Raw genomic sequence first — 12,614 nt, forward strand, 5'->3', positions numbered from 1 at the left:
ACAGAAGTCAAGAGGAAGACGTCATTTAGTCATTTTTCGATTCCTCCCAAATTTAACTATTTTATTGTATTATACTCTTTTTTATATATGAAAAAATCATTTGTAGAAATAGATAGAGACTCTAGCAATGAAATCATTTGTTTTGAATATTCAAATGAAAAAGTGTTGAATATTCTTGATTATTACTCCAACATATGAATCATTTGGTTTTATATCTTTCGAACGAATATCGTCCTCGTCGGTGATTCACCAAATATTCCTACGTACCATTGGCGGGACATAGTTATCTGACATGGTAGTTGATGAAAAATAAATAACCTTTCTGCGATTAATTACTTTTATTGATATTATTGTAGGTTTTTTGACAACAAAAACAAATTATTGAAGGGTTATAAAAAAGGGCAAATTGAGGAAAAATGTGTTAAGATAAAAAAGAAGAGAACTGAGAATTGGGTGAGTGAGTGAAGTGTAGGCCCGTGAAAGATGTACCATCGTTGTCTAATGTGGTGGTGGTGGCCATTTGTGCTTCGTTTGGTAATGCTAACGATAATTAGAAAGTGGACTAATTTTATTTCTTTTTCTTAATTATTGTAATAGTTTATATTACAATGACAGCAACAATGAAAAGGAAAAGGAATTTCATTATTCGTCTTATGTATATTATATGTGAAATCTACTTGTTGTTTCCATCATGTGATCTAACATAGGTATTAAGACTATTAAACAAGAGAAAAAGACCAAAATAGCACTAAATCAAGTTTTTGTTCCCAAACTAGCACTCAAGCCCAAAAGTCACAAAAATAGCATTCAAGGGGTGGGGTTTAGGGTTTAGAATTTAGGGTTTAGGGTTTAGAGTTTAGGTTTTAGGGTTTAGAGTTGAGAAGTGAGGTTATGGGGATTAGATTTCAAATTTTAAAAAATAAAAAAATTTAAATTTTTCAAAAGATAAAATGCTATTTTGGTCGTTTTAGTTTTTGAGTGCTATTATTGTGATATAAACTTAGAAAGGTGCTATTTTGGAGATTTGCCCATTAAACAATCATAATCATATATGAATTTACAAAACTTATTTCGAGTTATACAGCTTTACAACATTTTTAGTGGCTGTATGTCACTACGAAAAAGGGTTAAACTCATTCAGTGGTTTAGTTGAAAAATAGTTGTATTTAATAAAGTAGCTAGTGTTTACGACGATGGTTTTAAGATCGGACTTTCTGTTTTATGTTAAGCTCGTATTGTTTAAAAACTGTTCGTATCTATATCAATAGTAAATCATTTCATTCAAGTTAATATAGTATCTACATATCTATCTAAATTACGAGTCAGTTGACAAATGTGGATTATAAGCTGAAGATTGTCAGAGAGTACATCTCGCTTATAACAAAATAAAACACAAAGCATCAAAGAAATAAACGGTTTAAACCGTACATATAACCAAAAACTTTTAAATTGATCAGTTCGAAGTTGGTCTTCCGTTCTTCTATTAATTAAAAGCAAATGAACAAAACTTTTCATTTATAATGCTTTTAAAACTGAGTGTTTAATTATTACTCCTATGATTTTATATAAAAACGGTGGTAACATAGTTCTTTTAGAAATGGAATCGAAGAAGGTGATAATAAAAAACTATTCTCCATAAACTGGTCACTCGATTAATATATTGTATTTGGTATCATAAACCAACTGAAGAAACGCCAAATTTTTCTTTAAACTCAACACCAAAATTTTAGCCAACAAAAAAAAAACTCAACGCCAATCAAGATTCAAGACTGTTGTTTCTTTGATGATTGAGAAGAAAATTGCAAAACCTTTTATTTTTTCAAAAGCAATCTTATGCTTTAAAGTAGAGAGAATTTAAGTGGGTGAAGAAGAAAGGGAAAGCTTAGACACACAAAAAAAACTTATTCCATTCACGAAAATATAAACCTTGAATATTTATTGAATTTCGTTTATGTTAAATATTAAAATTTTCTTCCATGAGAAAATAATTTTTTTTCTTTTTTAAAAAAAAGGAGAAACCCAACTTTTGTTGATTGGATTTGGATCTCTCGTTTTCAAGGAAATCGGTGTTGCTCCATCATGAAATCTACAGTATATATTGTCATGTCCTTGCCTAAAAAGTAAACCTAACTTGTTGTATCATCACCAATTGTTTCATAGCTTTCAAATGTGCGTATTACAGATTTTATAAGTGGGTTAGGAAATTTCAAACCTTTGCTAGAAACATTTTTTTTTCTCTAAGTCCGACATTGGATTTGATATTACATAACTTGAATCTTTGTATTTTACTAGTATTTTGTTTGGAAGTGTTCCCTACTTTAATTAATTACTGAGCAGCGTATTGGTATCATCAATTATTATAAGAAACAAAAAGTATTTGATATCATCAATTAAAGTGCCCGCTCCGTAGAGATTACGGAGGACGTTGATAGTGTGTTAGAAAATATGAACTAGTTATTAAATCACGGCGGTATTATTTCTGCAATTTTATTCCAACATTGGATTTAAACGTGAAGATACGAGAATAAAATTGCATGAATAATACCATCGTGATTTATATGCCATCACGTCTTTTGGGTCTATAATATTGTTATAGTACAAACTATACAAACGAAAAGAAAGAAAATATGAACTAGTTATTAAATAAAAATAATTAGTATGCCATCAAATTTTTTAATTTATACGATTGAATTATTATACGAACTATACAAACGAAAATGAAGAAAATAAAACATGAACTAAATATATAAAGAAAAAAAAAACTAAATATATAAAGACCGCTACTACCCACTAATTTTTGTTTGGAGTCTTGCTTTTAAAGTCAAAAATGTTCTCCTTCGGAGCTAAGGTTCAATTATTTTATAACCTTTTAATTTCCCGTTTCACGCACCAGATTTTCATGGAAACAACTTTTTTGCCACCGAAATCTTCTCCTATCTATTTCTAAGAATCATCCCTTCTTTGAAGTCTTATAAACATTCTGCGATAAGCCGACATCTTAAGGTATGACTGGTTTTTCTGCGATCATCCGCAAACACAGTTTTTGCGGTTAATAGCAGTTGTTGGTGTTTTGCAGCAATCACTTAAACCGTTTTAAACCACTCTACAACTCATAAATTCAAAAGCTGATTACAACTAACGTTTGCGGTTGCGGATGCTAACGTTTGTGGTTGCGGGTGCTAATGTTTGCGGTTGTGGATAGTTGCGAGAAGATATTTTTTTTCTTTTTTTAAAACAATATGAATACAAAGATATAAATATTCAATAAAAATTTTAAATTGAAATTATAAAAATACCAAAATATATCTATTATATTTTAATTAATATTATAAAAATCTAAATTAAAATATTTTCTATAATTTTTAAGAATTTAAAATTATAACTTTCTAAGTATAATTTTTATATTTATTATAATATTATGATTTTTGATATTTTTATAATTATATAAAATATAAGTATTAATTATATAAAATATAAGTATTGTTAATTTATTATTTAACCGTTGTTGTATTTGGTAATTAACCAGTTATTAGTGTCCTGCAAACGCATCAATTTTTAACCGCAGAATCAGTAGTACAAACTTCCCGTAACCGGTGCGTTCAAATTAATCATTTCCTATTGGTGCTAATTTCGACCATAATATTCGTGAAAGAGATTAATGCCCATTAATATATGGGCCTACGGAAGAGAAGATAAAGAAAACTAAAATGTAGTAATAAATAAATTAAATGAGTCTTGACAAAAAATGAGAGTGATGATATTAAATTTCGTTAGCAAAGTTTGGTAGAATCTCACCGAAATATGTTTGAACAAAAAAAAAAAAAAAAAAAAATCTCACCGAAATATGTTTGTCATGTCATGTTCTGGCGTGAACTCAAACACGTGGTGTAGAAAACTTGGTCGGAGATCTCTGAGTTAATACTGTTAGTAGTTAGGGTAACGTCCGAGAAAAGTAAAACAAATGCAAAGAATATTGTTAGAGATCAGTAACTGCGTATCAAACTCCTTCGTCCTTGCTTTGTCGTGATATCAACAAATTTGTATTCATTTTCTTTCTTACACCAAATGAACCATATTAGAATTTTAAAAGAAACTATAATTAAACTATTTAATATCAGAGCGTGAAGTCATGCGGTCTCTCAAAACCTAGTGCTTGTCGTCTTCAATTTCCATCTCCTTTCTGCCTTTCCGGCGCTGCGAAAAAGCCCACGATCGATTATTCCGCCTAGTATCTCTTTTTCTTCATTGCAGCAGCCGTTGGCGAAGGGTCTATGTTCTGCTGGTGGTTCTATGCAAATTTTGTAGCTCTGACTTTAGTTCCATTTTGGGATGGTCGTGTACTGTCTTGGCTTCTCTAGCGATTAGGCCGACCCTCTGTTGCTTCTCTCCATCGGTGAATGTCTCTCCTCTTTCAACATCTAGGTCACTTTGACGGAGTGGTCTCCAAACTTCGCTTCTTGCCATCTTAATCCAAGGTAATATGGATATGGTCCGCTGAGCTAGAGTTCTCGGGATCTCAGACTTCGTTATGGAGTTTCTTTCCATAGAGTCAAGCTAGGTGGTTTGCTATTGAGTGATACTTTAATCAGCTCCTCGTCCCCCTTTTGGTGTTGATTGGTGTTGCTTGTGAGTCTAGTTTGATTTGTAGGTTTAATCGAGTGAAGCTGTGGAGATACTTTGATTTCACGGAGCTTGGGGTCGCACCTTGCGGCTGGAGGAGAGAGTAAGACCCGGGAGGTGGTGATGCTGCACCCTTACCCTTAACCGGCTGAGAGGACCAGTGCGATTGGGTGAGTTGAGCGCTATTAAGCACATGTGGTCCCTGTTGCCCCGTCCTTGCCAGAATTAGGTGCAGATCTTACCCAGCCCGGACTTTGACAGTGGTCTTTGAGCGGGTTTGCCTCTGTTTCTCTGAGAAAAGTAATGATTTAAGCAGCTGATTGAAACAACTTCTTGCTAGCGTTGTGTTCCTCGATTTCTGGTCTTCGGGGGTCTCTCCATTCTTGTCCATCTCGATTCTATCTTTTAGCCGACTTTTCAAGATTGTATCGATATAAGATTATATCAGTTATCATGTTCGCCTTCAAGAAAAACGGTTTCAGTTTTGATTGTCATTTGATTACATGTTTTAAAACTTTTTTGTTGTGTAATCAAGTATAGAAGTCTTACCGCTTGTTTAACAACATCTTGTAACCTTAACGTTCATTTTGATAATCATATTTACAATTTAACAAAAAAAGATTATTTAATATAAGTTAGAATTTTTTTTATAGGTAAGTTGATTAATGATAAAAAAATTTAAGTTAGAAATCCAAAAAACTTAACAAGTTTATTAAAAAAAAAAGAAAAGTTGGAACGTCACATTGTTTTCTGTTTTTACCAAATAAACTACTATTTCGTAGTCTCACCTCTCACGATCCAAGGAGAGATATCAGTAACAAGTATGTAGGGTTCTAACTTCTTGGAGTTGTTCATAGCTGTTCGTAGCCTAACTATTCTCCTCCGATTCCCCTCGCTTGGATTTGCATGGTTCTCTCCTCCTTTCATGTTTAAAATAAAACACTGCTCCTTTTAGTTTTTTTTTTTTTTGAGTTTACACTAAATAATAACGATCGTGGGTTTGATCGTCTTTCTTTTTCTTCTTTTGATGTCTTTTTTACTCGTCCTTTCGTTTTCATAAAAGATTGAGAGAAAAGGTGGCTCGTTAAAATTAGAGCGTATGTGTTGTTCCATAAAAAAAAAGGAGCTTATGCATAGCGTTTTTGAAGACCCTACGCCTATAACCACTCATTGCAATTGCGAGAAATTGTAGAAAAAAAATTCTAACAAAGATTGCCGAGTATATCATCAAAACTATTGTATAGAAAAATAAACAATAAAACGACGATGTATTCATCCTGTTTCGTGTTAAAATGAATTATAAATTAGAATAAACTTATCAGTCCAAAAAAATATCTGGCAGGATCTTCATGAATGTGGTTGGTGGCTGTGTAGGAACTGGTCAGTTCTAAATAATCGTCCAATGATGTTAATATGTATAGGTAAATGCCACTTAGGTTGGAAAGGTGAACAGAAATTAATTTATACTAAAATAAACATTTGTCGATTGGAAAACAAAGATAACTTATGTGTGATCGTAAAAAAAAAATACTTGTATAGATGTGTGTGTAATATAGTGTTAGTGTATGTATATGTGTGAGTGTTGTTGTGGGCGAATCTGCAAAGGAAGATACAAGGTGGCTGCTTTATTTTTCCTGCATTTTGTTTTCTTGTCTAAATGCCTCAAAGCCACATGTAATCTCACATGGGCTGTATCTATTTTTTGGTTATATAATACATATCTTATCTATAATATGTAGTATAAGTGAAAATAATATGATGCATACCCTGGCATTGCATTGATGTTAAAAATATATGTAAATTTTCTTGTTTAGTTTTCAGCTTTTAAAATCTAAAAACTCAACATATATCATCAATGAAGCTTTAAAATTAATAATAAAGAAACAACTGTTTTATTTAATTTTAGTTGATAACTAAAAATGTTATAATTCGGGAGTTTTAAATAGACTAATGCTAGAAACTGCAAAATAATTTTACATCCATTTAAATCCACAGAAAAAGAAATTATTACGAAAAGTGATGTTTGGTTTTAAACTGAACCCATACAAAACAAATAATAGAGATGATTTAAATTATCTTTTTTATAAAGGAGAGTTGAAGCTATCTTGCATGCAATTTCTTTCCCTTTCTGTGTCAACTTTTGCCGGCCACTCGACGAATATTCCTATTTCTACATCTAACTCCTCTTTAAGCCTTTCAGATTCTATCCATTATTCATTCTATTTCATTTTTCTACAGTCTTTACTTATTGTTCAAACCTCGAAACCTTTCTATTTCTGGCTTTTTATTTCTTTTGAGAATATTCCATCACGATTCGTAGAATTTGGTGCCCTTCATTCGCACATACGCTTCAAGTCCATAATATATTGGGCCTACCACATATGATAATTAGGCCCATAGTTTAGCTTATTCTGTTTCTTCATTACGCAACATATTCTCAACGAACAAATAATGTTCCTGTTAGAGAAGTTTACTTTCTCTTCGTAGGGAAGGATTCGAAGGCAACAAGTAAATGCCCATGGAGACATGTGTCATTTCAACAATCTAAAATACTGAAGGTTTGTTAACTTTGATAACACCATATAACGTATATGATAATAACAAAACTAGTAGTAAGGTAAGTAACAAATGAATGAGCTGACACCAAGGAAAAGTAATAATAACGAAACTACTGATCACCTTGTTGTATCTTGTCTTGAGTACGATATTAACGGTAGGCCACTGCAGAAGTTGGAGGTTGACGTCATCGTGAAAGACGGCCACCGTGCATGTTGTTGAGGTGGAAATGGAATACGATGGAAACGGAAAAACCAACACTTGAGTCTTGCTTTCACCGCTGGGGAGAGTATAAGAGGAGACAGAAGGCGAAAGAGAGAAGTGTTTAGAAATATGAAAAGTGATAGAAATGGTGTTTTCTCTTCCGGCTATCGGCCAAGTAGAGGAGCGTGAACTCCACATTTCACCAGGAGAGCTCATATGCGATGAGATCGGCAAGTGTAACCACAAGAGGATGGGAGAATTACTTGTTACGTTTATTCACTTTCAAAATAAAATTAATTGGCTATTTGCCAAATCTTTTATATATTAGTTTTTTTTTTTACTAAATATATATTAGTATAATAAGACCACTCTCCTCTTTCATCAAAAACCTCTTCCTTCTCTCTCCAAATCTCCATTGTTGAAGCTTGTTCTCCGACTCCGGTTGCTCCGTTAGAACCGGAGTCGGATCTTTGATTTTGGCTTTGTATCCTATTTTTTCAGCTGAGATAATCTGATTTTCTTCATGTTCTTCTCTTTGGGTAGCTTAATCAAGCTTTGATGTTTTCTTTCCAGGGGATTGAGAAGTTCATTGATGATCTCAATGATGTGTTAATCGATCTTCTTTGTTTGATCTAGCTAGTTGTAGCCGGGTTGGGTTTTCTTACCCTCCAGATCTGATTTTGTCTTAGAAACCCTGTGTTGGTTTGTTAGTGTTGCATGTTGTCTATGAGCTTTCTTTGGCTCACTACTGGTTTCGATCTTTGACCTTCTTGATCTACCGAGCAATTAAAGGTTGAAGCTGATTGTGAGTTGTTTCGCTCCTTGTTATTATCAGTAAGATTTGATCAAAATCTCATCTTCCGTCAAGCTTCACATGGCGTTTCGAGTTGTCTCTTCTCCGTCTATGTCATTCCAGTCGATGACTTGTGAACTTAACTATTCTGTCTCCTGGTGTATGAAGCTTTGGTCTCTATATTGCATGTGCTATTCTCTATAGGAGGAGACGCAAGCCGGAGGTATCTTCCAAGTATGGAATCCTCGCCTTATCTTTATTTAAAGGAGCTCTGATGTAGTCAACATGCATTGTTTTGTTCTTGTTTTTTTTTTTGTTTCTTTTGATCTGGCCGTTCCTTATTCAAGTTTAGATTGGTAAAATTAAAGATCGTTTTATCACTCTGTTGATCATTGTTTCCCATGTGTGAGCTGTTGTTTCTGGGTACCTTTTGTTTGGTTCGTCGGACTGTTCTTACCGGGATTAGTGGTAGTCGCCAGTGTTTAAAATAGTGTTTAATCATAATGTATCTTGTGTTTGTTAATCATAATGAAAATAGTGTTTAAAAAATATATTAGTATTTGTCTTTTAACCTTTCGATGTAAAATCCTAAGAGCATTTGCAGTGGTAAGAGAACCACTTTTTGTCAAAAAATTAATTTATCAAAATTTTAGTTATAAAACAGACTAAGTTAATAGCTGACACTTGTTATTTGAGTTTCTATAATTCCAGCAAGAGTTTCTTTCAGGAGAAACATATCTTCCCTTTTTCTTACTTTTTCTTTTTAATCTATATGTTTATCGGTACGGGACTCAATGAAATTTCCCACTAAAAATGCTCTAAGAGCATGAACATTTAGTGGATTTCTAAAAGAAAAATATTAAAAAGTTGAAACCAGTCAATGATTAACAAGTGGCAAAACTTCTTAAAGTTGTGGACATAGTCTTTTCTTCTGAAGGATTTCGTTTTTTTCCTAAATTAATTTTAATCTGTGAGAAACTCACTAAAATTTTTATTGGCGTTTAATACGCCATTTCGAAATAATAGTTCTTATCTCTCGAACCGAATTCCACTTTTAATAATTGGTAATAATCTTTTGGACCATTTACTTAGATCAACAAACAAGCGAATAAATATAAATAAAAGCGGAAAAGTAAAAAAACATATAAGGAAAAATATCTTTTATATATTATTATTGATTTCTTAAACTTTTTAATGTGAAATCTTAATACTTTTTATTTCGAGATTATTGCTCTTATCGGTATATGTCGAACCAAATTTCACTTTTTATAATCAGTAATAAATCTTTTTTGGACCACTGGATTAACAAGCGAGCAAATAAATATAAATAAAAGATGAAAAAGTGACAAATATATATCGAAGAAAATCTTCATTCAAAAAGAAAAAAAAAAGAAGCCAATCTCATAAACCGAATACATTGATCCTAACCAGCTTTAAGCGATGGTACCAAGAAGGCCAAAGATATCAATACTATTCTATTCATCCTTTAAACTAAATAATAAAACAGAAACAATCAACACCTAACCATAATAATCCATGAAAATAAAACACAGTTGAATGTTTTTGAAAGGTTATTCTAGCATGAATAATCAGCATCGCGTATGTCATTAGACATGTGTCATTCCAACAATATATAATACTGAAGATTTGTTAACTTTGATGACCATATAACCTATAGGATAAAACAAGACCACTAGTAAAGTAAGTAACAAATGAATGAGCTGACACCAAGGAAAATGTAAAAATGACAAACTATTGATCACCTTGTTGTATCTTATCTTGAGTACAATATTGACGGTATGCCACTGCAGAAGTCGGAAGTTGACGTCGTTGTGAAAGATGGCCACCGTCTTGTTGAGGTGGAATACGATGGAAACGGCAAAACCAACACTAGTCTTGCTTTTACCGCCGGGAAAAGGACAAGAGAAGACAGAAGGCGAAACAGAAGTTTTTAAAAATATAATAAAGTAATAGAAATGGCGTTTTCGCTTCCGGTTAATCGGTTATCGGCCAAGTAGAGGGGCGTTAACTCCACATTTCGCCAGGAGAGCTCATATGCGATGAGATCGGCAAGTGTAAGCACAAGAGGACGTGTGTGTTGGGCAGAATTACTTGTTAAGTTTGATTTACTTTTAATTTAAAACTAATTGGCCATTTTCCAAAATCTTTAATATATTAGTATTGATCTATTTAATCTTTCAGTGTGAAATATTAATACTTTTCATCTTGAGATAATAGCTTTTGTTAGGCATGGACATAGAGACCGAAATCCAAATCCAAACCCGAACGTGACTCGAAATAAATGTATTAGTTCAGGTTCAGATCCAGCTAATAACCCGATCGAATTTTATATTATGATAGTTCGAATATCGGATTTAGTTTTGGTTTATCAAATATCCGAATTATAACCCGAACTAAACTGAACATATATCATTATAGTTATGTATACGGTTTACATACCATGCGCATTACGGGTTATGATTTTTTGAGTTTTGGATAATCATCACTTTTAAGTATTTTAGTTATAAAATTATTTAGTGTTATAAAGTTTAGTGTTATAAACTTTCAAATGTTACTACTTTTTTAGTTTTATATGTATTGAATACTTTACATTCAGTTTACTATTAAATTTATTATGTTTAGACTTTTTAATGATGTATTTTATTTCAGTATAATCCGAACCGATCTAAAAAAACCTGAATCCAAACGATATATTGTTATTTATGGATACTTGTGATACAAAACCGATCTGAAACCGATGTGTTATATTTGATTCTCATATGTACTTTCAATTTTAATAGAATACGATCTAAGACGTGTTACAAAATAGAACCAAAAATCCAAAAGACCTGATCCGAAGCTGAACGGAAACCCAAACGCCTAGATTTTATGGTCTATCTCGAACAGAATTCCACATTTTATAATCGGTAATAAATCTTTTTGGATCACTTACTGGGATTAACAAACGAGCGAATAAATATAAAAAATAAAATAAAAAAGTAACAAACATATAAAGAAGAAAATCTTTGAGAGTGTGAGTACTTCATATTCTCCAGAGCGATAAACGCAAACATATTTTCCTATATAGATCAGATACGGTAGTGTTTATCAGAGGATCGGCTCGTGTGACCAAAACTTGATCTAAACAATTGGGGAGCCAACAAAAAAAATTAAATAAAATAAGGAAGAAAAACTTCATAAAAATAACAATCTCATAAACTGAATACATTGATACTGACCAGCTCTAAGCGATGATACCAAGAAGGCCAAAGAGATCAATATTATTCTCTTCATCCTTTAAACTAAACAATAAAGCAGAAACAATCAACACATTAATCCTAAACATGATAATCCAAGAAAATAAAACACAGTTGAATGTTTTTGAAAGGCTATTCTATCATGAGGATGGCTGCTCCTGATTCTACAGCCTTGATTCTTTCTCTGATGACTTTGATCTTCTTCTCAACCACATCGGCTGCTTTGATCAGATCCTCTGAATAATCAGCATCGCGTATGTCACTAGACGACGCAATCAACCCAAGTTCCATCGCACGGCTATGCATCTGCTCTTTCTCCAACCTCTTCTTTGCGTCTTGGATCATTCTGTTCATCAAATCTTTCTGGTCCATCATGAACTTGGTCTGTTTCTCCACCGGGAGTGCCCTGAACCGGTTGAGAAGAACACGAACCTCTTTGCGGTTTGGCCAGACCTCAGGACCTTCCTCGTAGTCGCTGTAGATGATGGCGCAAGCGCGTAAACCGCAAAGAATGGTTAATTCATTGAGCTTTTTCAACAGACCATGTTTGCGTTTTCTGAACGTAACTCGGCGAGTAGCGTTGTCAGAAATCAGTTGGTGTGTTACCTTTCTTCTGCCCATGGTGAAAAAAGAACAAAAAACGACAAGGAGATAAGGAGTTGTCTGTGTGTTTGAGGGACCATATGGGTCAAATGTTATATAGAGTCTCTAACTTCGATTCTCGGGCTTGGTCCAAAAGAGGTTTCAACAAATTATAGAAAGGTTTTAAAGAAAAAGTACATATTAAGGTCTAAAGACAAATAGCAATATAGTGTTTCTAAATAAGAAGATTTTTATCTAAAGAACTTTTCATTTTATTACGTGTCTTATGTTGGTTTGGTCTAGAGAATCTACAAGATAGAGATGTAATATTTTCTATATTTAACGCGAGTGAAATAATTGATTAAATTATTTATTTTACGTTGTAATAAGAGATTTGTCGTATAGTTTTTTTAAGAGATGACATTCAGATATTCGTTCGGATTGAGATGATCTATTCAAATTTCAAATTTTTTAAAGTTAGAAATTTAAATATGATTCAGATACTTACAAATTTCGGTTTGAATTTGGTACGAATCATTGCAGGTTCAAGTTCGGATACATATTTTAATTATGTAATGTTTTAACAAAAATCCAAATATACT

General features: G+C 32.7%; 1 protein-coding gene across 1 annotated transcript; it reads right to left on the minus strand.

The window, feature by feature from the left end:
* Positions 1 to 8,463: 8,463 nt before the first annotated feature.
* On the minus strand, positions 8,464 to 12,220 carry LOC106454795 (agamous-like MADS-box protein AGL80). The gene has a single exon (XM_048740980.1). It carries the CDS (start codon positions 12,049 to 12,051, stop codon positions 11,563 to 11,565), a length of 489 nt encoding a protein of 162 aa, XP_048596937.1. The 5' UTR covers positions 12,052 to 12,220; the 3' UTR covers positions 8,464 to 11,562.
* Positions 12,221 to 12,614: the final 394 nt, after the last annotated feature.

This window comes from Brassica napus, chromosome A9 (genome assembly GCF_020379485.1).
Source record: "Brassica napus cultivar Da-Ae chromosome A9, Da-Ae, whole genome shotgun sequence".
NCBI lineage: Eukaryota > Viridiplantae > Streptophyta > Magnoliopsida > Brassicales > Brassicaceae > Brassica > Brassica napus.